We start from the raw sequence: 24,883 nt of genomic DNA, 5'->3' as shown, positions 1-24,883 counted from the left end.
CCCCTCCTTCACTCACTCTACCTCCTTGAATACGCCAGGCTTACATTTCAGGGCTTTTGCACTTACTGTTCCCACATCTCTGTAGGCTCATTTCCTTTCCTCTAGGTTTTTACTCACATGTCTGTATCTCAGAGATGACCTTCTCTGGCCACCCTCTCCAGAGTTGCACCCCTTTCCACCCTGGCAGTCCGCAGCTCCTCAGCTTCATTTTTCTTCTTAGCACTTATCACCTTCTAACATACTACATATTTTTCTTACCAAGTTTATTATTTGTCTTCTTCTACTAAAATATAAGTTCTGCAAACACCTGGAGTTTTTTTCAGTTCTGTGTCCTTAGCACCTGGAACAGAGCTTGGGCCAAAAGACCCTTTCAGTAAGATTTTTTTGAATGAGTGAATATATTTAGGACTTGATCCCTATCTTTAAGTCCAGGAAGTTACCCGCAATAGGAAGGTGGGTAAGGGTCCCAACCCTGCCTTAGCAGTGCGTGTCTGACCGCAGATTGTTAAAAGCAGACTTCTTAGCTTAGCAGTGCACACCTGACAGTGGATGTCACAGAGCATTTGTATTTGGGAGAAAGCTCTCTGAAGGGTGTGGCATGTTGTTTTGTAGCAAGTAACATTTGAGGGCAGTTACTCTGCTGACATCTTTGTGGTATTGATGCTTTTTGAAATTCTAATGTTATCTAACACAACTTCCGTAATATTATTTTAATGTTTTGATGGATTTTGTGGTAATTTTTAATGTTAGTCTTTAAAAAGCCAGACAAAATAGTGCCCCAGCCCTTTAGTTTCAAGTTACTTGAGAGTGACAGGAGCCAGTATTTTTAAGGTAGTGACATAAGTTAGGCCCTTGTGTTGTAGCTCGGGGTGACTTGGGCAGTTGCGAAGCTGGTCTTCGGCATGTGGGCCTCTAGGGTAAAGAAGCAAACTTTGATCAGGTGGAGACTTGTTTTCCTAGGATAGTCAGGCCCAAGGGAATTGACTCAGCTTCAAAGGCTGCTTATGAAGTGGCAGGATCACAAAGATGTCATGGGCCTAATTAGTACCAGGCCTGATCAGTACCAGGATGTGTGTCACGAAAGCTGGGCTAGCAGCAAGGTGCTTGGGGATTATTATTTGAGAGCCATGGGTAACAGCAGTGATTTTTAAAGGGAGATCTGCACTTCTGTGCTGTTTCTTAGTCAGGAGACCAAGGGATTGGGAGTAGAATCCAGCCCCAAGAAGAAATGCATGGAAGAGCTAGGCTCTAACTGGAAGTTAGGGTGAGCCTGGAGTACCAGGCATGCAGCTTAGTAGCACCAAGTAGAAAATCAGAGGCAAAAGCATAATCCAATAGATACCTCAGTGATGGAGTAGGAGGTGTAGCAATTCAGGGATTTTGTAGGCATAACAGGGTCTCTTGGAGACCACTGGGTAATAAACCGGTGTGTGTGTGTTTGCTTGTTGCTGGATGACAGGGACTTACAGGGTTAAGGGGCATGCAGGTGAGTCTTGAAGTTGGGACTTAGTCACTGGATTTGAAATCTAAGAAAGTTATTATTTCAAGTTGCAGAGACTTATGTAAGAGGTGGGTCAACGTGTGTGTGTGTGTGTGTGTGTGTGTGTGTGTGTATGTGTGTGTGTGTTTAGTGATACTGACTCAAGAATAGGATGAACTAGAAACTGGGGTATCAGTAAATTTAACTATGAGAAACGAAGGGAGACTGAAGCAGGAAAAATGAGGCAGTATATGTTTTTTGTTAAACTGGTGCACAAAGTTATAAATTTTAAACCAGAGTACTTATAATTTATAAAACAGAAATACCAAATGAGGTAGTATAATTGAGTGCATGAAATGAATTCTAAATACTAAACACATTAAAAGAACTAAACTACTACCTAATTTTTTTTCTTCAATTTTAAACCAATTTCTTCAGGGTCTGTATTTTTATTTATTTATTTATAATGTATTTTATTGATTATGCTGTTACAGTTGTCCCATTTTTTTCTCCCCTTTATTCCCCTCTACCCTGCACCACCCCTCTCAACAGCATTTTTCCACCTAAATTCATGTCCATGGGTCATGTCCATGGGTCATTTCCTATACTATTCTCAATCTCCCCCACATGGTCTGTAGTTTTAAACACTGTATCTTTGTCAACCAGTACCATTTAGTAATTACCTGGTGTTAATCAATTTTTTCTTTTCATGTGGAGGATTCTGATCACTGGTAGAGTTTCACTTATGCTTATAGTACTCTGATTCATTTGCTTTAAAGGTTCCACTAACTTGATTTTACTGAAAGGAAATATTTCTAATTAATTTTCCTATTAGAGTTGTTCACACTTTGATCAATAGAACTACATTTTCCTTGAAGACTGTTGAAAATCTCAGAATAGAATCATTTCTGTATGGTCATTTAATTACCTTAGTAGAGCTCTTTTTTTATTATTATTATTTATTTATTTATTTTTTATTGTTCAAGTAGAGTTGTCTTCATTTTCCTGCCATGACTTTTCCCTGCCCCACCCACCCCCGCCTCCCACTCTCAGTCCTACCCCACTTTGGCTTTGTCCATGGGTCCTTTACCCATGTTCCTTGACAGCTCTTCACCTTCTTTCCCGCATTATCTCCCTCCCTCCTCCCCTCTAGTTACTGTCATTTTGTTCTTTATTTCTGTGTCTCTGGTTATATTTTTTCTTGCTTGTTTGTTTTGTTGATTAGGTTCCACTTAAAGGTGAGGTCATAAGGTATTTGTCTTTCACCACCTGGCTTATTTCACTTAGCATAATGCTCTCCAGTTCCATCCATGCTGTCAGTTTCTTAAAGGGCCCTGCACATAATAATTTCACGTGTAGTACATTATAACTTTTTGTGTAATGGAGGTGTACTGTCTTAAATATAGCTTAAGACATATATTGGTAAGGTTTCATTCTACCCAATAGCATTTTAAACATTCTGCAAAGTTCAGAGTTAGTGTTGAACATGTGAACATACACTTAAAATCTTACGTGTCTGAAGAAATGTTCAATTAAGGATGAAATTGCTTTATTAAAGTGAACTGTAGATGACTGAATTTCTTGCTCTTCCTGATGTCATCCAGCTTAAGAATCTACAATTCTGAGACACCCTTTTTTATGTTTTTCTTTTTTTCCTGATGACTTAGTTACCTAGGCAGTCTTTCTATCAGTCAATTGATGGCAAAGACATTTCTCTGGTTATGTGACGTGGTTCTTTGAACCATCATAAACCTCTATTGTATAAGGCATTTACATTGAGTGTTTTCTGATACTAAGTCAATTTTATGTGAAATAATTTGTATTGGAATTTTTAAAATAAAATGAGAGCTTAGACTTCATTTTAATATTTATCATCGTCAATGTATATTGGCTTTTATAGGGATGATTTACGATTTGATCTAAGATGCTTAGTTCATGGAGGCAAGAAGTGAGTCTATGTATCTTTTTCTCCTTATAACTTGGGAGCACAAAGATACTAATAATATTTCTAAGAGGAGGCAGGTTGCCAGCTCAGAATCTTACTGACTTTTTAAATGTTTCTTAGGCAAAAGCTGACTGTATGTCCTATTATCGATGGAGAAGAACACCTTCGTTTGTTGAACTTTCAACACAATTTTATAACTCGAATCCAAAACATTTCTAATCTACGGAGGCTTATATTCTTGGACTTATATGATAACCAGATTGAAGAAATTAGTGGGCTTTCTACTCTAAGATCCCTCCGTGTCCTCTTGTTGGGGAAAAACAGGTAATCGTTGCGGAGCAGTTTTTGTTTATTTTATTTCAAGCTAATGTTCAGTCCCATGGTGTTTAGATGGCAACTCAGAATTAAAAAATAGTTAAAAACTTACTAGACTAAATGTTCTGAAAGATTTTTAAAATATATTTTATTGATTATGCTATCACAGTTGTCCCATTTTCCCTTTATTCACCTCTCCCCTGCACAGCCCCTCCCACCCCAATTCCCTCCCTGCCCCACTTAGTTCATGTCCGTGGGTCATACATTTAAGTTCTTTGGCTTCTACATTTCTTATACTAGTCTTAACTTCCCCTGTCTATTTTCTATCTACCATTTATGCTACTTATTCCCTGTACCTTTTCCCCCATTCCCTCCTCCCCTTCCCCGCTAATAACCTTCCCTGTGATTTCCATTTGTCATTCTGTTCCCATTCTAGTTGTTTGCTTAGTTTGTTTGTTTTTTTTAGGTTCAGTTGTTGATAGTTGTGAGTTTGTTGTCATTTTACTGTTCATATTTTTTATCTTCTTTTTCTTAGTTAAGTCCCTTTAACATTTTATATAATAAGGGCTTGGTGATGATGGACACCTTTAACTTGACCTTCTCTTGGAAGCACTTTTTCTGCCCTTCTATTATAAATGATAGGTTTTCTGGGTAGAGTGATCTTGGATGTAGGTCCATGCCTTTCATTACTTTGAATACTTCTTTCCAGTCCCTTCTTGCCTGTAAGGTTTCTTTTGAGAAATCAGCTGATAGTCTCATGGGAACTTCTTTGTAGGTAACTATCTCCTTTTCTCTTGCTGCTTTTGAAATTCTCTCCTTATCTTTAATCTTGGGTAATATAATTATGATGTGCCTTGGTGTGTGCTTCTTTGGGTCCAACTTCTTTGGGACACTATGAGCTTCCTGGACTTTCTAGAAGTCTATTTCCTTTGCCAAATTGGGGAAATTCTTCTTTATTATGTTTTCAAATAAGTTTTCAATTCCTTGTTCTTCCTTTTCTCCTTCTGACACCCCTATGATTTGGATATTGGAACATTTAAGGTTGTCCTATAGGTTCCTAATCCTCTCCTCATTTTTTTTGAATTCTTGTTTCTTCATTATGTTCTGGTTGAATGTTTCTTCCTTCTGCTCCACATCACTGATTTGAGTCTGGTTTCCTTCCCTTCACTGTTGGTTCACCATACATTTTCCTTTATTTCACTTTCCCCTCTATTTTGCAACCATACTCAACCAGTTCTGTGAGCATCCTGATTACCAGTGTTTTGAACTGTACATCTGATAGGTTGGCTGTCTCTTCATAACTTAGTTGTATTTTTTCTGGGGATTTGATCTGTTTTTTCATTTGGGCCATATTTTTTTTCTCGGCATGTTTATTATGTAGTAAGGGTGGAGCCTTAGGTATTTGCTGGAGTGAGGTAACCTACTTCACCATGTTGTATGGAATGTGGGGGAGTGGTCTGAGAGGGAACAGTGCCGCTTGCTCGGCTCTCAGTTGGTTTTCAGTCACTTACCCCCGCTACCCACAAGCAAATTGGGCTCTTCTGGTTCTGATTACTGTGTGGGTGGGTTTGTATACATTCTAGGACCCTGTGGGTCTCTTCAGTGAACTCTCCTGTGAGGCTGGGGGTTTCTCCTGCTGCCTCAACCCCCACAGGTCCTTTCAGTCAAGAGGTTTTGAGGCTTTATTTCCCCCCCACACTGAAATTCTGGGTCCCATGGTCTGCCTCGCTCCCCAGTTATTCCTCCCAGTTTATCTGCACATGAATGTGGGACTGCTTGCTCAGTCGGCTACCACCTTGCCACACGTTTTCTTTTCTGGGCTGCTCATCTCCACCCCTCCTACCAATGTGGATGAATGTTTATTTTTTAACTCCTTGGTTGTGGGACTTCCATATAGTTTGATTTTCTGTCAGTTCTGGTTGTGTTTTTAAATTGGTTGTTATCCTTTGGTTGTGTGAGGAGGCACAGTGTGTCTACCTATGCCTCCATCTTGGCCGGAAGTCCTCTTGAAAGATTTTTTGAATGGATTAAGATTCAGTCATAATTTGTTTTGTGAGATTCAGTCTGACAGTTTAAGCAAGTGACATTTATTGAGTGTGTATTGCTTTCCAGTGCCATAGCTTATGTGGAAGTAGATAGTAGATTTAGCTTTTATATTTTCTTAGGCCGTATTTTAAGCATGTGTATTTACTTTAGGCATATGTATTTCACTAGTGATTCTTCTTAGTGCTTGACTGAGGGTAGATACTTGATAGTCTTTGATTGTCAAATTACTGATTGATTCTTGTTCAGGTTGTGTTTTCAGTATCCATTTAAGATCACATACTGTGTGAATGTCCCCAGTTCTCATGAGGGTGTATTATGTGGTGCAGATACATGATTTATGACTGATTTCCTTGAGATTCATTCATGACTTTTCTACAATGCCTAGAAAGAAGAGCTATTTGGCAAAATTCAAAATGGTTTATATATTGTCAAATGATAAAGTTTAGATACAGCGTGATACCCAAGCTTGGTTCCCCTCCCCCCATCTTTTTTACCTCACAACATGTATCTTGAATTACCTCTTTATTTACCCAATGGTAGTTAATATGAGATCATTTTTCCAAGATCATGTCCCAGAGTTACAGAGTCTCATCTGTTCTCTGCAGTTTCTTGAAAGTTCGCAGTGGTGTAGTCTGTCCCTTACTATTGGGTCAAGTGTTATAATCTCAGCATTATAGTACCATTAGGGAATTCAGGACAATTATAGGATTATAGACTATTGGAGCTTGAAGGGACCTCAGAGATTAGCTCTCTTATTTCACAGATGGAGAAATGGAGAGGAAAGGTAGTTTGTGCAAGGTTGGAGATGTCCAAACTCTGTACAGTAGGAGTATGCCACCAGAGAAGTTCACTGAGGGAAGTGAGGAGTAAATTTTTCATATGTTTAAGCCATTCCCTTCTTAAGGTGCTCTGTTATCTCTCCCAGAGATTTCTTTACCAGTTCTCAACCTTGGATTTACTGATTTCTTCCTCTGGCTTCCATTTATTCTCCAGTACTGTTGCCTTTAGGTGCTCCTTGTAGTCCTCAAGTAAGGTGTTTTCCAGTGACATTTTAAACCTCCCTTTTTAGTTTTAAACATAGTGTCTAGAGCTACTCCTGGCTCCTAATGTTTTAAATCATTTCTCAATCTACTCTCTTTTCCCGTGCCTCAAAGACACCAGCGTGTTGGACATTTTTACCTTTTTAAAGGTCTCTGCTCCTCCAGCTGTCTGGGGCCTACTGCCCTTTTCTATAACCTTACCGTTGTCAAGTAAAAGCAGTCTAACAGTCTCTTCTTCCTCTTTCTACTCCTCTATCCTTTTGTTTGTATGCCTTGGGCCATATTTTACTTAATTTTGTCCCCATAAAGAAAATAGCAGTTATCAGGTTCTAGAACTGTGAGTGTTCTTGAATAAAAAGAAAATGGGTCATAAGACAATTTTCCACATTCTCCTAAATTGCATTATTTCAGAAGTATCAGTACAATGAAAATCTGACCGCTAAAGCGTATGCCTAATCCTCTTTAGCCAACTGACTTTGTCACCGCTGAGTCTTGAAGATGCAAATCTAAGAACAACAATAAAAAAATTTTTTTAAGGGTACAAATCTATTTTGAGGCAGTTCTTCAGTGATCATTAGGCAAACCTGGCTGAGGACTGTGGAGAAGAGAGATGCACCATTGCCACTCTGTATCCTCATGTTTGCCCTGGGTGACTAGTTGCCCCTTGTTGCTTAAAAATCCATAAGGTTTTCTCCCTCCACACTGCGAAGCACTGCATGGTCATTTAGTCCAAGGCAGTGGAACCAGATATGAACATCTAGGGCAACCAGATGCCTCTAAGTTCAAGCAGCTCCAGCACATATTTCTGCTAAGCCAGAAAGACCTTGCTCAGATGCCATTTGTGAAGTTTACATTGCCACTAATGAACTCGCCACCCCTCTGTGTGACTTCACTATTGAAATTCTTGCTGGCTCACTCTTCTACTTTCTGAATCCCCTATTTATCCTTATGAGATCTTCTGCTGCTCTCATGATCACAGGCTAATGAACAGAACTTCCCTGCATTTTCTTCTCATCACCAAGGACTATGTATAAAACTTTCTGCCAGATCCTGGGATTCCATATGCCTTTCCCTCTGATTATTTGAAGGTTCCCGCTTAGAGATTTGTCTTTGACACCCAAAAAGCGTAGCCTTCACACAGATCCTGCCCTCTGCAACACAGTGCGGCCTGCAGGAACAGTGTCAGACATCCCTGGAAGTCTGTAGCACCTGAAGTGGTAGGTGAACCTTGCCCTTTTCTAGTTTCAGTTTTGTTTAATGGTAGAAATTAAAAAAATAACCTTCAGGTCACCTTGTGTTAATGTAAAAATCTTCAATTATTTGGGAACTGACTATGATTCTGTAAATTCTTCATCAGTACCTAATCTAACCCTGGCTTCCTAGGTTAACTGATCCCTTCATTCACCTCTGAATGCTTCAGGATTCTGTTTTAATGTTATTGCAGGGGGTGGGAAGAGAGTCTATGGCAAAGATAATTCATGAGAGCAAGATGTTTAGTTGTTTTTGAGTTTAATTGACTGACTTGCCTATTTTTCTTTCTATTCACCTGGGCAATCAGAATCAGAAGTCAGAGTCACAAAGTCACTAGGTGTCAAAGCTGAGAGAATGCTTGAAATCACAACAGACAGGGAGTGTTTTATTGGGTAGCTTAGTGGTATGGACGGACTTGGTAGAGTGCTGTGGGAAGACCGAAGACGTGTTGTGTGTTTAGGCTTCCGTGACAGAACTGCTGCAGTTGTGCCCAGAGTTTCTGGTTAATACAGAAGCACGTTATATTAATCCCCCAAATCAGAGAAATTTGGGCTGGGACAATTTCCATCCCTTGTGTATAATTTCCAAAATGTTAAAAGTGTAATTCTCAGATAAATAGATATTAACTCCAGGCCAATTTTTCATTAAATCATTAAGGAGGAAACCAGTAGGATGACAGAGGTTGTTCAAAGGAGGGTAAGAGAAACTAATGAAAATGAAGGATGCTGGAATAAGATTGTTAGTTACAAAACATGCAATAGAAACATTGCATCATCAGTTTCCTACAAGTTAGTATAAAACTTTACAGAATTTGGGCTCTGATCCAAACAGAGTAAACAGTCCGATGATTCTTAGGTAGCTTTTTAAAAAAAATTTATTTTATTGTTGTTCAAGTACAGTTGTCTGCATTTACCTGCCATCTCTCTCCGACCCCAGCCATCCCCCCTCCCTCCCGATTCCAACCCCCCTTGGTTTTGTCCATTTTTATAGTTGTTACTGAAAACCCTTTTACCCACTATCCCACCTCCTCTCCGGTCAGTCAGATTGTTCTTTATTTCCATGTATCTGGTTATATTTTGCTTGCTTGTTCGTTTTGTTGATTAGGTTCCTGTTAAAGGTGAGATCATAAGGTATTTGTCCCTTACCGCCTGGCTTATTTCACTTAGCATAATGCTCTCCAGTTCCATCCGTGCTGACGCAAAGGCTAAGAGCTTTAGGTGGGCTTGTTGACAGTGCTCTGAAGTGACATTGAAAGGACATGCAGTCATCCCTTTGCCTTCTTTTCAAGATACGGTTAGCAACACTGAGTAGTGCCCTTTTTTCTACATTCACATATCATAGTTTCATAAAATTGTTTTTATATTTTATGGTGCTTTTCACTGGCATATTTATATTTTATTATTTATGTTTTCCCATGTCATTAAATATTCTTTGAAAACAATTTTTAAGAGCTTAATAATCTGTATGAGTATATATGTAGTAATTTAATATTTTCCTTTCTGTTAGACATTTACATTGTATACTTTTTTCTATGATAATGCTGTGATGTATATTCTTGTCCATTCATCTTTATCTGCATCTCTGATTATTTCCCTAGAATAGGTTTTAATGTTTTCAATAAGGTAGGTGTGTTCACCCTCACAAAGCTCATATGAGGGGGAGTTGAGATTTGATAAGAAGAAGGCCTGTATTCTAGGAAATTACTTCTCAAAATGTGATCTCTGGACCAGCAGCATTAGGTGGCCCAAGAACTTAGAAATGCAAATTTTTAGATCCTAACCTGGAAACTGCAGGTGGGCTCAGCAAGCTGTATTTTATCAGGATGTCCCAGGTGATTCTGATACACACAGAGGTTGGGTATTTCAGAGATAAGATTTTGTGCTTTTTATTTTATTTTATTTTTGAAGATTTTATTTATTTATTATTATTTTTAAGATTTTGTTTATTTATCTTTAGAGGGGAAGGGAAGGAGAGAGGGAGAGAAATATCAATGTATAGTTGCCTCTCGTGGGTCCCCTGCTGGGAACTGGCCTGCAACCCAGGCATGTGCCCTGACTGGGAATTAAACCTCGATCCTTTGGTTCGCAGGCCTGTGCTCAATCCACTGAGCTACACCAGCCAGGGCAGATTTTATTTATTTACTTTCAGACAGAGCGGAAAGAAGGGAGAAAGAAATGGAGAGAAACATCAGTGTGTGGTTGCCTCTTGCATGCTCCCTCCCGGGGACCTGGCCCACAACCCAGGCATGTGCTCTGACTGGGAATCGAACCAGCAACCCTTTGGTTCGCAGGCCCATGCTCAATCCACTGAGCGCACCATCCAGGCTGTGCTTTTTAATTTATAGCAACATTTCAGTTTTTCAAAAGATGGCAAATCAGAACTCCTAAATAAATATTCAGAAACCGAGTGAGTCCAGTAGAAAGCATTTAGGCAATGTTCATTTTGTCTCTGTGGTAAAGAATCCTGTTACGAATACCCCTATACATAACACTCATCCTTTTAGTTGTCTTCATTCATTCATTCAACAAATACCTTCTGCGTGCCTACTTGGTGCCAGGTACTGTCGTGAGTCCTGGAGATAGAGAACATATCAAAATTTATGACCTCTTGGAACTCGCATTTTGGTTAGAAGGAGAGTGTAAAAAAGGAAACACATGAATAATATAAATTTAGGCAAGGATAAGCACATTGAAGTTAAAGCAGGCAGAGGAAAGAGCAGTGGGGATGGGAAGGGGGAGCTGTTTTTGATAGGGTCATCTGGAAAGGCCGTTCTGAGCAGATACTTGAGGCGAGACCTGGGTTATGTGAAGGTGTGAACCATGTGAAATCCTGGGGGAAACCTGGAAGAAGCAATAGCGAGGGTGAACACCCCAAACAGAAAGGAATTTGTGAGGCTAGAGATGGCAAGAAAGCCCCTGAGGCTGGAGCAGAAGGAACAGAGGAGCCTAAGCAAGGGAGGAGATAAGGCTGGAGGAAGTCAGCAGCTAGACGGGTTAGGACCTTGAGGACTGGGGTAAGAAGTTTGGGTCATATTCTGAGGGGAAGGGAAGTGCTTTGAATAAGTGCCTTGCCTAAGACTCTTAGAAGAAGAATTGCTCTCTTCTAAAGATACGACTTTTAAGTGAAAGGACATGTCCTCTAGCAGGACTAATTATTTAACAATATAATTAAATTAATGGAAATGTGTTTTTATATAATATAGATAGTTATATGTAATTTATATATTTATATAGATATAGCTATTTCTGTGTCTATATTTAATTTGTAGGGAATAAATTAAAATGAGTTGTGCCTTAACATGTTTTGATTTATAATACTTATGATACAACCACATTTCTATTCTTATTCTGATTTTCAGAATCAAGAAAATCTCAAATCTGGAGAATCTAAAAAATTTAGATGTCTTGGACCTTCATGGAAATCAGGTATTATAAAAACCTTTCATTTCTTTCTTCTTTGCATAAAAGTCCAGAAAATTTGACATTCTAAAATTTTTAAGACTTACATTATGTTGAATTTTTAAGAGTTACTTTACCATTTAACTGAAATATTAAGCCTATTTATATAAGATTTGGTGATTTGTCACAGTAGATGATACATAAAGCATTCAAAATTCTTACAATTATGATAATTTTGTTCCTTATTTTGTTTTTTATTAACTTATTTTTAAAATATACATTATCCAACCCCCGCTCAAGAATGAGAACACTGATGAGAATACTGATGTCTTCTACTTAGGCGTTCCTCCTTTATTGTGCAATAACCACAGTTTGGGATTTCACATTTATCATTCCTTTATGAGTTATTTTTAGTTGGTTTTATTACATATATGTATACCTAAATAATATGCCATTTAGTTGCATTGCCTTTTAATTTTAAAAAAGGTATCAATGTTGTCATGTAGTTTTTGCTTTTTAGAAACAATATTATATTACTGGAATTCATCTTATTTTTTAAAGATTTTATTTATTTATTTATTTTAGATGAAGGGGATGGGAGGGAGAAAAAGAGGGAGAGAAACATCAGTTTGTGGTTGCCTCTTGTTGTACCCTGCACTGGGGACCTGGCCTGCAATCCAGGCATGTGTCCTGACTGGGAATTGAACCAGCGACCCTTTGTTTTGCAGGTCAGCACTCAATCCACTGAGCCACACCAGCCAGGGCTGGCATTCATCTCTTTGATTGAGTAGCTGTAGTTTATTCATTTTCACTGTTGTATGTTCCATGATGTGGTTAAACAAAACTTGTGTATCCAGTTTATTATTAATAGACATTTGGGTGGTTTCCTTTTTTTTCTGTTTTGTTTTCTATTGGGAATGGTGCTTTTAAGAATGTTCATGTACATGCTTCTTCTATATACCATATGTGCTCTACAGTGTAGCTCTAGAAGTGAAGTTGATGGGTGAGGTTATTTAAATGTCTAACTTTAAAGGATAATGCCAAACTGATTTCCAAGCGGTTGTGCCAATTTATACTCCCACTAGTATTACATAAAGATCCTGTTACTTCACATTCTTTTCAGCATTTGGAATTGTCAGGCTTCTTAATTTTTGCCCATTAAATTTTTATAGTGACTCCTTGTGGTTTCAATTTACATTTTTCTGATAACTATGTGATCTGGGCTCATTATTCTTGTATTCAGTCAGTCAGTTGTCTACCCCCATGTCCGTGTAATGTCTCTATCTGGTCTGTTTTGTTCCCCTCTTTGTTCTCATCTCTCAGAGCTTCTTGGCCTTGTGTTAAGCCTTTGCTTTTCCATTTAAATTTTAATCTTTGAAATGTGAGTATTTACCTAAGAATAGTTACCTGAGCAGAAGGTAAAGCCTCTCCTAAGGTGGTAAGCATACATTCTGGGATGATCCAGGAGAACCTGCCTGTTGATGAACAAGCTCTGCCATGGCCATTTGCAGTCAAGCAAGTGCAGACCTCAGTACGATCTCTCTAGGCTTTCTGACAGCTCTTAGTCCCGATCATTTTGGTGAAAAGCTAATGTAATTTTATTTTTTTAATATTTTATTTATTTTTAGAGGGAGGGGACAGGAAGGAGAAATAGTGGGAGAGAAACATCAATGTGTGGTTGCCTGTCATGTGTCCCCTACCAGGGACCCAGCCTGCAACCCAGGCACGTGCCCTGACCAGGAACTGAACTGGCAACCTTCCGCTTCACACGCCCGCGCTCAGTCCACTGAGCTACACTAGCCAAGGCAGCTAATGTAATTTTAGAAGACCTCGATAAATGTAGATTCTTTTCATCTGCCAGGGTCTAATCTTGTACAGCCACATTGGGGTGTCTGTCCGAGTGTGCACCTTGCAGTACCGTGCTGGTAGCCTGCTCTGCAGGGTGGTCAGAGTCCCTCTGGCAGAGGGGAGGTTACCCAGTCAGGTGGTGGGGAAGGGGCAGAGGAATTAAAGAGTTTTGTAAGTAGAAGAAAATAATATGCAAAAGATCTGGAACTAAAAGCAAAATGGTGCTTTTTTTTACCATTTGAGACTGTAGCAGGTGTTGAGGAACTTTGAAAGATAGGGTAAGGTTAGTTAGGTAGGTAGAGTAGAGGCCAGAGGTCTCTGTGCCCAGGGGTCCCCATCACCTGGGCCGTGGACTCATACCGGTTCAGGCTGGGCTGCACAGCAGGAGGCGAACGGTTCGCAAGCAAAAGAAGCTTCATTCATATTTACAGCCACTCCCCACATCCCCCTCCTGTCAGAGCAGGCCATTAGATTCTCAAAGGAGCATAAACTCTGCTGCGAACTACACAAATGAGGGAGCTAGGTCTCATGATCCTTAAGAGAATCTAATGCCTGGTGGTCTGAGGTGGAGCTGGGTGGGGATGCCAGTGCTGGGGAGCGGATGCAAATACAGATCATCATTAGCGGAGAGGTTTGACTGCACAGAGACCATAGCAAATCGACTGCTTGCAGACTCATATCAAAACCCTCTCAGTGAGGGGCAAGTGACAATTAGGCGGCATCTGGTGGCAGACTATAAAGCTGTCCTCCCCACCCCCATGTATGGAAAAATTGTCTTCCGTGAAACCAGTCTCTGGTGCTAGAAGAGTTGGGGACCACTGTTGTAGCCGCCCACTATTTTAAAAACTATCCATGACTACAAGGGAAACATTTTATGGTAGCAATATTTTGTTGTTTATTTAACAGCATATATGAGGGGGGAATGTTGTTTATTTAAAAATGCATATATGAGAATTAAATATGTGGTTTTAACAATTCATGGGCATTGCCCAAGATCTGTAAGAGTACCCGATAAATTCGTAACATATCATTTCACCTGTACATTATGTCTGGGAATTACTTACCAGCCATTATGTGGGTGAAAAATTCTCTATTCCTTGTTAGATGACCTGTGTTATGTTCTTTATAATTTCAGCATATGTTTGGGATAGTCTGTGTATTAAGATTAAACATCCAAACCACTCAAATTATTTCTCAAGGATCTATAAGAAGAAGAAGGAACTTTTAAATGAAAACCTGTGTTTTGTTTAAAATATCTAAATCCAATAAACAAAAATTTGGAGTATTTTGAAGCAAAAAAACAGTCTTGGTGACCTTAGGTTTTTAAAAACTCAGAAGATAAACTACTCAAGATCAAACAATGTCCAGCTCTATAAAAAATAACATCAGGTAGTTAAAAAAAACTAAAAGAAAATGACATGTATAATTTTTGTCTTTTGAAAATAATTCCATTGGACTTTAAAATGATACTCATTGTACTTGTGAAAATGTATTTGATTTATGGATGTGAAAGCGTTCTCAGGAGAAACAGACTGGGGAATGGAACGAGGTAGAGGGAGCTGAAACTGGAGACGGAACAGTTGACAGTCTTATCTAGTAATCTTGGTGAGAAGTGATAACGGCTGGATCTAAAGTAGTAGCAGTAGGGACGTGATAAGGGGGCAGGCTGATAAATATTTAAAAGGTAGAAGCATCAAGATTTAGCGATGATATATGAGAAGTGAAGAATGCAAAGGGATTGAGAGTTTGACTCTCAATTTCTGACCTAGATTTTGTCTGTTCTACTAGAATTTGTTCTCTTAGCAGATGTCTTCTTTAACATGGACACAGATATGCTTCAAGAAGAATCTCTTCTTTTGGTGACATCTTTTCCTTCAGGGAGAGCTTGCCCTTTCTGTGCTTGCTTGCCTGCAAGCATTTACCCTTTTGGTATTGCTGAGTAGGAAGGTTGTTTTTATCCAGAAAGAGCAGTCTGAATTACTCTTATTCAAAAACAAAGACTGGAGTGTGGAGCTCTTGGAAGGGCAGATAAAGTGCTTCCCAGTCAAGTTAAAGGAGTTCACCATCACTAAGCCCTTACTTATTATGTGAAATGTTAAAGGGACTTACCTAAGATAAAGAAGATCAAAACTATGAACAGTAAAATGACAAACTCACACCTATCAATGACTGAACCTAAAAAAACAAAAACTAAGCAAACAAGTAAAACAGGAACAGAATCACAGAAATGGAGATCACATGGAGGGTTATCAGTGGGGAGGAAAAAGGAAGAGAATAGGGGGAAAGGTACAGGGAATAAGAAACATAATTGGTAGGTACAAAATAGACAGGGGGTGGTTAAGAATAGTATAGGAAATGGAGAAGCCAAAGAACTTACATGGACATGAATTATGAGGGGGGAATGCTAGAGGGAATGGGGGTACCAGGAAGAGGGGAATAATGGGGGAAAAAGGAATGGGACAACTGTAATAGCATAGTCAATAAATTACACTTAAAAGAAAAAGAAGCTCTATAGTCTGTCTTGGGACCCTCTCTCTGATCAGTGTGACCCATAATTGGGCATTTTACATTCCTATCGTGTCTTCTTGCTGTGAAGTTTATTAACCAATGAAGAACTATGCTCTCTCTCACCCTATAACACCCTTTGCCTGAAGTTTCAATCATTGACTCTGTGCTTGCAACTTTTTGCATGACTGTGATGAGTAATAGACTAAAAGAATCACCCACGGATTATTAACAGAAGGGGGAAGACACCCTGTGCAGGTCACACAGCAACACACCCCTTCATTCTGTATATTTATATTTCTCTTGAACTCGGAATAGTTTTATTTTATATATTTAAATATTGCTTTCTCGATTATGTTTGTTACATCTATTTGTGTCTTCCATATCCTCATCTTCTCTTTCATTCTTCCTATCTCTATTTTTTCTTAGTATCTTAGGATAGTATGTCAAGCTTATGCTGACATTAACTGATTTTCTACAGTGTTTATTTTCCTTTTTGCTGATTGTAGTCATTCCTAATTCTGTTACATATTTATTTTTGAAATACTTTTTTCTAAGTTTTATTATTTGGTTCTGTCATCTGCAAATACTGTGATAACTTCATTGCTTCTTTTATAATTTTGTCTATTTTCATTTTACATTAGCTAGACCAACAATTTTAGACAAATTTTAAAGCATGATTGAATGTTACCTTTAATTATTGACTTTAACATAAGCATGTATGGGTTTCTCCTCAAACCTATATGGAATCTAGATTATATTTCTTGAATGTAAGAGAAATAACAACATAGAAATTGCATTATAAATTGAAAACGTTTTTAGCTAACATCTGCTTTGAAGTATTAAATAAAAAGTTTAAATAATGCTGTGATGGCAGTACAGATGAGAAAATTAATCTGTAGTGATTGTAAAATTTGTTCTTTAATTTCTGAAGAAAAGTGTTATATACAGGACTCATTGTTTTTGAACTATGTTACATCGAAAGACCGATAAAGTCCCCACAAGGACCCCTGCTTACTTCTGTGTCATGCCCAGCCTCAACTCACTGTGCTGTGCTTGGGATAGATTCTACCCTAGTATGGCTTCAGATCACGTTGCGCTCTCACCGTCTCGTGGGCAGAGTTTTTATTTACCCTCACCTTAGAGCTCGAACACCTCTGCCGCAGTTCAGGGCTTATGTGCACGTGCATAATCGGTGATTCTGACTCTCTTGCTCTAATCTAAACAGTTAGTGTCCGCTGATTTCATCCTGACTAAACATTGTTTCTTCTCCTAAGCACTTCCACTAATAAAGAATATGCGTCCTCACCCTCCACTGGGGATCCTACTTAGTTGAATCCTTTCCAGTCTCTTGACCGCTCTTAGGATGCTTTGGTATCAATGAAATTAGCGAGGGAACTTGGTATCATTTTTTTTCCTTGCTTTTCCTTTCCGAGGGTGGTCTTTCTGGGTAAAAACATTGTGAGCTAATGCCATGGGCTCACAGTAAGTTTCTATTTGGCAGGTAGTACGTATACTTCTTGTCACCTTCATGGGACCAGGCACGGTGTTAGGCATAGAGATGCCCCAAGTGATGGACTTATTTGATAAAATTGACTTCAAATATTTTCTCTGTTTCTTTAGTTAATTTTCTCAAGTTAAATGACTTCATATTATCTATAACAGAAGAAATTGGAAATAGATTTTTATTTTTTTAACTGAAGCCAGCTTTTTTTTTTTTAATTAAATGTATTGGGATGAGATTGGCTAATAAGATTATGTAGGCTTCAAGTTTACATTTCTGTGAAACATGACCTGTATATTTCGTTGTGTGCCCACCAACTGTAGTCCCATCATCTTCTGTCCCCCTATATTTAGCTCCCTTTACTCTTTGATAGCAACCCCCCACCTCCCTTTTCTCTGGTAACCACCCTACTGTTGTCTGTGCCAGAGTTTCCGTTTTATGTCCCACATATGAGTGAAATCATGTGGCTCTTAGCTTTTCCTGACTGATTTTCCTTAACATAATATTCTCAGGGTCCATTCATGTTGTTGCAGATGGCAGTATATCATCTTTTTTATGGCTGAGTAGTACTCCATAGTATATATGTACCACATCTTCTTTATCCAGTTATCTATCAAAGGAGACTTTGATTGTCTCCATGTCTTGGTTGCCTTGTATGGTGCTGCAGTAGACATGGGAGTACATATATCTTTGCAGATGAATGTTTTCAATTTGGGGGGCAGATACCCAGAAGAAAGATTACTGGGTCATATGGCAACTCTATTCTTAATTTTTTAAGGAACCTCCATACTGTTTTCTTTAGTGGCCACATCAGTTTACATTCCCACTAGCAGTGAAGGGAGAGTTCCTTTTTCTCCACAACACTTTCAACAGTTGTTATTACTTGTTTCGTCAATAATTGCCATTCTAACAGGTATGAGGTGGTATCTCATTGTGTTTTCAACTTGCATTTCCCTACTAGCTAGTGAAGTTGAGCATCTTTGCCTACATCTGTTGGCTGGTTGTATATCTTCTTGGGAGAGGTGTCTGTTCATGTTCTCTGTCCATTTTTTAATTGAGTTGTTTGTTTGGTGTTGAGATTTTTAAAAATGTATTTTGCATATTAACCCCTTGTCAGAGCCATTGTTTGCAAATATCTTCTACCATTGGTTTGGTTGCCTTTTTGTCTTGTTGGCAGTTTCTTTTGTTGTGCAGAAGCTTTTAGTTTGATATAGTCCCATTTATTTATTTTTGCCTTTACTTCCCTTGTCTTTGGGGTCAAATTCCTAAAATATTTTTTATGGCCGTGGTTCATAACTTTAGTGTGTGTGTTTTCTTCTATGTATTTTATTGTTTCAGATCTTATATTTAGTTCTTTGATTTAATTTGAATTAATTTTTGCACATGGGGACAAGTTGTAGTGTAGTTTTATTCTTTTGCATATAGCTTTCCAGTTTTGCCAGCACAATTAATTGAAGAGGCTTTCTTTTCTTCATTCGTTTTTGGCTCCATTATTAAAAATTATTTGCCCATAAATAGGTGGGTTTATTTCTAGCCTCTCGGTTTTGTTTCTTTGGTCTGTGGTCTGTTTTTCTGCCAATACCATGCTGTTTTGATTATCATTGTTCTGTAGCATAATTTGAAGTCACATAGCGTGATACCATTAGCTTTGTTCTTTTATCTGAGGATTGCTTTGGCTATATGGAGTCTTTTGTGGTTCCATGTAAGTCTTGTGATTTTTTTCTATTTCTTTTGAAAATGCCATTGGGATTTTGATGGAGTTTGCATTAAATCTTTATATTGCTGTGGGCAATATGGACATTTTAACTGTGTTGATTCTTCCAAGCCACGAACGTGGATTATGTTCCCATTTCACTGTGCCTTTTTCAGTCTCTTTTAGTGATGCTTTGTAGTTTCCTGTATACAGGTCCTTCACGTCCTTTGTTAAGTTTATTCCTAAGTATTTTATTTTTGTTGCAACTACAAAAGGAATTTTTTAAATTTCTTTTTCTGAAGTTTCATTGTTAGTATACAGGAATGCAATGGATTTTTGTACGCTAATTTTGTACAAATCCTGCAACTTTACTGTATTTGTTTATTTTTTTCTAGTTTTTTGGTGCAGTCTTTAGGGTGTTCTGTATAAAGAATCAAATCAACTGCAAAAAGTGACACTTTTACTTCTTCATTCTCAATTTGGATGCCTTTTATTTCTTTCTCTTGCCTGACTGCTCCGGCGAGGACTTCAAGAACTATGTGGAGTAAGAGTGGCAAGAGTGGACAGATTTGTCTTGTTCCTGATTTTAGAGGAAAAGCTTTCAGTTTTTGACCATTGAGTATGATACTGGCTGAGGTTTAATAATATATGACCTTTTATTATGTTGAGATACTTTTACTTCTGTAAGTATTTTTATTGAGTGTTTTAATCATAAATGGATGTTACATCTTATCAGATGCTTTTTCTGAATCTGTTGATAAGATCATATGATTTTTATCCTTTGTTTTGTTAATGTGTGTAGTACATTTATTGATTTGCATATGTTGAACCATCCTTATGCCCCTGGAATGAACCCCACTTGATTGTGATGTATTATTTTTTTTAATGTATTGTTGTATTTTATTTGCTAGCCTTTTGCTTAGGACTTTTGCATCTGTATTCATCAGAGATAGCCTGTAGTTTTCTTTTTTACCTTCATGTTTGCCAGGTCTTGGTATTAGGGTTATGTTTGTCACATAAAAAGCATTAGGACACATTGCCTCTTCTTCAATTTTTTTTGGAAGAGTTTGAGGATATTGTAACATACCCCAATGCGAGCAAATCTCGGAAGCTTTCAGGAGTTTAAGATGGAACTTTATTGGCCAAAGTTTCAAAGTTTTACCTGCGCAGGGGCGAACTCTCGGGGTGCCTCCGGAGACACGGTGCCAAATTGGCTGCAGATGAGAGTCGCGCCTGGCGCTTACAGCCTGGGGTTTTTATTGGGGCGAGCAAGCAAGCAAGCAGCAAATACAGAAGCAGACGTAGCTGTTAGCAATTGGCTATTTTGAGAGGACACACACACATCTCTGCTTACTACAATGGATACTTTTCTGCAAAGACAAGGCCATGCAAAGACAAGGTCATACACAGGCGGGTTGTACTTTTTTTTTTTTTTTTTTTACTTTTCTATCTCCCTTGCTGAGATAGTCTGGTGCCTGCCTCGTCCTCCCTGCTAATTTAACCCTAACCTAACCTAACAGTATCAAACATTCATTGAGTGTTGGTAGAATTTACTAGTGAAGTCATCTGGTCCTTTTATTTTGGGGGGAGGTTTTTGATGGTTGTTTCAATTTCTTCACTGTTTATCAGTCTATTTAGATCTTTTATTTCATCATGATTCAGTTTAGGAAGGTTATATATTTCTGGAGACTCTTCCACTTCTTCTAGGTTATTGAATTTCATGGCATATAATCCTTCATAGTACTCTAGTATGATCCTTTGTATATCTATGATTCTGTGGGAACTTATCCTCTTTCATTTCTGATTTTGTTCAGATGTGTTTCTGATGTAAGGCTTTTCTCATTTTTCCCTAGTCAGTCTAGTCAGACTGACTAAATGTATCTTGAAATGTAGTCAGGGGCTTGTCAATTTTATTACTCTTTTCAAAGAGCCAGCTCTTTGTTGTACTAAATTTTTGTATAGTCTTTTTCTCTATTTCATTCAGTTCTCCTCTAAATTTTATTTTTCCTTTATTCTGCTGACTTTGGGTCGCTTCTATTCTTCATTTTCTAGTTCTTTAAGATGCAGTGTTAGATCGTTTAGTTGAAATTTCTCTTGTTTCCTGAGCTGGGTCTGTAATGGTATAAACTTCCCTCTTACTACTGCTTTCACTGCATCCCACAAGTTTTGATACATCATATTGTCATTCTCATTTGTCTCTATTTATCTTTGATCTCAACTTATTTCTCCTTTGATCCAGTCATTTTTAGTAGTATGTTGTTTAATCACCACATATTTGTGTTTTTTAATTTCCTCTTCTTATTGACTTCTAATTTCAAAGCATTGTGGTCAGAGAGTATGCTTGGTGTTATTTCAGTCTTGAGTTTGTTTAGGCTAGTTTTGTGACTACACATATGGTCTGTCCTTGCAAATTTTCCACATGCGCTGGAGAAGAAGGTATAATTTGATGTTCTGGGAAGAAAGGCTCTGTAAACATCAGCTATGTCCATATGATGTAATGTGTCATTTAAGGCCGATATTTATTGATTTTCTGTTTGGATGATCTGTCTAGAGCTGTCAATGGAGTATTTATTTCCCCTACTCTGATTGTGTTTTTGTCAGTTTCTCCTTTTAGTTCTGTTAGTAGTTGCTTTATATATTTTAGTGCTCCCTGATTGGGTGCATATATATTGAGGAGTGTTAGGTCTTCTTGATGTAGTGTCCCCTTTATCCTTATAAAATGTCCATCTTTTTCTCTTCTTACCTGTGTTATCTTGAAATGTATTCTATCAAATATAAGCATGGCTATACCTGCTTTTCTGTGGCTGCTATTTGCTTGGAGAATCATTTTTCACCCTTTCACTTTGAGTATCTTTGTCTTTGTGGTTTAAACGTGTCTCCTGAAGGCAGACAATGTTTTGTTTGTGTTTTTTTTTTAAACCCAGTCTGCTACTCTGTGCTTCTTTAGTGGTGAATTTGATCCATTTACATTTAGGGTAATTACTGATGTATGAGGATTTTTTAAAAAAATTTATTTAGTTATTTTTCAAGTACAGTTTTTTATCTATTTCTCCCATCCCAGCCCCCCCACCCTGTGCTCCCACCTCCCTCCCATTTCCACCCCCCTTAGTTCTCGTCCCTGTGTCCTTCATATTTGTTCCTCCAAATCCCTCCCCCTTTTTCCCCCTTAAATTCCCTTCCCTCTTCCCTCTGGTCACTGTCCCCTTGTTCTCTATTTCAGTGTCTTTGTTTTTATTCTGCTTGCTTGTTTGTTTTGTTGTTTAGCTTCCTGTTAAAGGTGAGATCATATGGTATTTGTCTCTCAACACCTGGCCTATTTCACTCAGCATAATGCTTTCCAGTTGATGTATGGGGACTTCCTGTAGCCATTTTATCCTTTGTTTTCTGATATTTCTGTGCCTCCATTGGTTCTTTAGCTCTGTGTTTTTGTCTGTTGCTTTTGTTTTTTGGTACTTTCTCTGTTTCATTTTTTTGAAGTTACATGTCTCAGTTTTTGTTTTTTTGTATGTGGTTACCATTAGGTTTATAAAAAAGAAAGTTTTCCTGGCTGGTGTAGCTCAGTGGATTGAGCACAGGCCTGCGAGCCAAAGGATTGTGGTTCGATTCCCAGTCAGGGCACATGCCTGGGTTGCAGGCCAGTTCCCAGCAGGGGACCCATGAGAGGCAACCATACATTGATATTTCTCTTCTTTTCTCCTTCTCTTTCCCTCTAAAAATAAATAAGTAAATAAATAAATTCATTAATTAAAAATTTAAAAAATATTTTTTAAATGTTAAAAAAGAAAGTTTTATATATATGTGTGTATATATATGTATTATATATATATATGTTATTTTTCTTTTGAATGCATCTGATCCCCACTGTCCTTAACAAATTCAGACTTTTTCTCTCTTCTCCTTTTATGTTTTATAGTCACAAATTATTCCTGTTGTGCTGTAAGTTTGTTGGTGATCTTACTTATGGTTTTCTGACTTTTTGTTATTTGTTTCAAGTAGAATAACCCCCTTGAGTACTTTCTGCAGCAGAGGTTTTCTGGTGATGAATGCCCTCAGTTTCTGTATGTCTGGGAAAGTCTTTATTTCTACTTTGTATTTAAAGGAAAACTTTTCTGGATATGTTATTCCTGGCTGGTAGTTTCTCTCCCCCAACTTACGGAGTTTCTGCTGAGAAGTCCAATGGTAACCTGGTGTACTCCCTTCCCTTTACAGGTCACTTTCTTCTTTTCCCTGGCTGCCTTGAGAATTCTTTCTTTATCATTAATTTTTTGACCGTTCTAATATAGTGTGCCTTGGAGAAGGTTGTTTTGGATTGAGGTAATTAGGTGGTCTTTTTGCTTCTTGGATTCAAGGATCTAGTTCTTTCCATATGTTTGGGAAGTTCTCATCAACTATTTGTTTAAACAAGCTCTCTGTTTCCTTCTCCCTTTCTTTTTCTCCTGGTGTGTCTGTTATCCTTACGTTGCACTTTCTGATGGAGTCAGATAGTTCTTGTAGAGTTCTTTCATTTTTTTAATGCTCAAGTGTTTCTCTTCTTCCCTCTGTGTCATTTCTAGATTTCTTCCCTCCACCAGGTCAGCTGTATTTCCTGTGCTCACTAGTTCATTCTTTACCTCTTTTATTGAGTTCTTCACCTCCACAATTTCTATTTGGTTCTTTATTAAAGTTTCAGGTTTTTGTGAAGTATTCTTTTTGTTCATTGATTTGGTTTCAGAATTCATTAAACTGCCTCTGTGTTTTCTTGCATGTCAGGTTGAGTTTTTCAGAACTGTAATCTTGAATCCTCTGTCATTTAAATCACATATTTCTATGTCTTCACATTTATTTTCTGGAAAACTTTCATTTTCTTTCTGAGCTGCCTCATTACCTTGGTTTAATTCATGGTATTTGATGGAGTCTTTGTCTAAGCATCTATGTGTGAATGGAACTTCTCTAATAGATCAGTAAGAGGTCTCTCTATTGTTTTCCAGTAGGTAGCACTGAATCAGAAGGTTTTGTTTCTTTGTTTAGCTCTCTTGCATTTCTCTGGCATTTCAGATCTCTGCAGATTAGTAGAAAATGGCTTGTGTTCCTTGGGAATGGGGACACCTCCCCTGTGAAGCAGTCTTCTGGTCCCAGGGGACCAACCCTGCAGGGGAACCTCGTAGGTGATAGGGCTTCAAATCTGTGACATCCCAGTGCTGTCCCCTGCAGCCATATGCTGTCAGCAGTGCAGCTTTGATGTGTGGTGGTAGGGTGAGCTGGGGGAACCTCGATGCCTCCTTTTTTGTTTTGTCCTTCCAGCAAAGACCACCTTGGACTCCTGTGGTTCACCCCAGTGCCTCCACTAGATCCTGGGATTAGTCACTGAGCTCTCCTGTGGCTCAGGGAAAGTGTTTCTGTAGCACTCGTTCTCAGGTTTGCAGATACTGTATTATACTCTGTAACTGAGGAGTAAGGAGAGACGAGGAGAGATGAGCTCTGGGAGGGTAAAGGAAGTCGGCTAGACTTTGTGCAACCACGGCTGTATCTCTGTGCTTTGTTACTTCAGGTCACTGCTCAGCTGCAATTTGTACTGTCCATTTCTGCAGGAATGCTCTCTAAATCTTTCTTCCCCTTCTGGCTGAAGGATATGCCAACCACAATTTGATTCCTCTTTGCTCCAGGCTGAGCTCCCACAGTGAGCTTTGGGATGCAGGGCTGTGTCTATGGCTCCTTTGAGCTGTTTTCCTTTCTTGTCTCCCCAGTTTGGTTCACTCCCCCTTGCCCACCTTTAGATGTTTCAATGCATGGATCTCTTAGACTCATTTGTACATTTAGCAGGGAATCTTTTGTTGAATTACAGCTGTTCGAATTGTTGAAACTTAAAGGGGAGAGACCAA

At 38.5% G+C, this 24,883-nt stretch overlaps 1 protein-coding gene across 5 annotated transcripts in view; it reads left to right on the top strand.

Moving 5' to 3' along the window:
- LRRC49 (leucine rich repeat containing 49) overlaps window positions 1–24,883 on the top strand; it is a 162,999-nt gene that overhangs the window by 8,828 nt on the left and 129,288 nt on the right. For 4 of the 5 annotated variants that reach the window (XM_053656873.1, XM_053656872.1, XM_037137277.2 and 1 more), the window contains exons 6-7: window positions 3,546–3,749; window positions 11,436–11,502. In XM_053656873.1, coding sequence (XP_053512848.1) covers window positions 3,546–3,749; window positions 11,436–11,502 — 271 coding nt within the window. The remainder of the gene's footprint in view (window positions 1–3,545; window positions 3,750–11,435; window positions 11,503–24,883) is intronic. The other variant, XM_053656871.1, reaches the window with a different exon arrangement.

The sequence above is a fragment of the Artibeus jamaicensis genome, unplaced genomic scaffold (assembly GCF_021234435.1).
Source record: "Artibeus jamaicensis isolate MK-2021 breed Jamaican fruit bat unplaced genomic scaffold, CSHL_Jam_final scaffold_286, whole genome shotgun sequence".
Classification (NCBI taxonomy): domain Eukaryota; kingdom Metazoa; phylum Chordata; class Mammalia; order Chiroptera; family Phyllostomidae; genus Artibeus; species Artibeus jamaicensis.
This window is presented reverse-complemented; position numbering and strand designations above follow the sequence as displayed.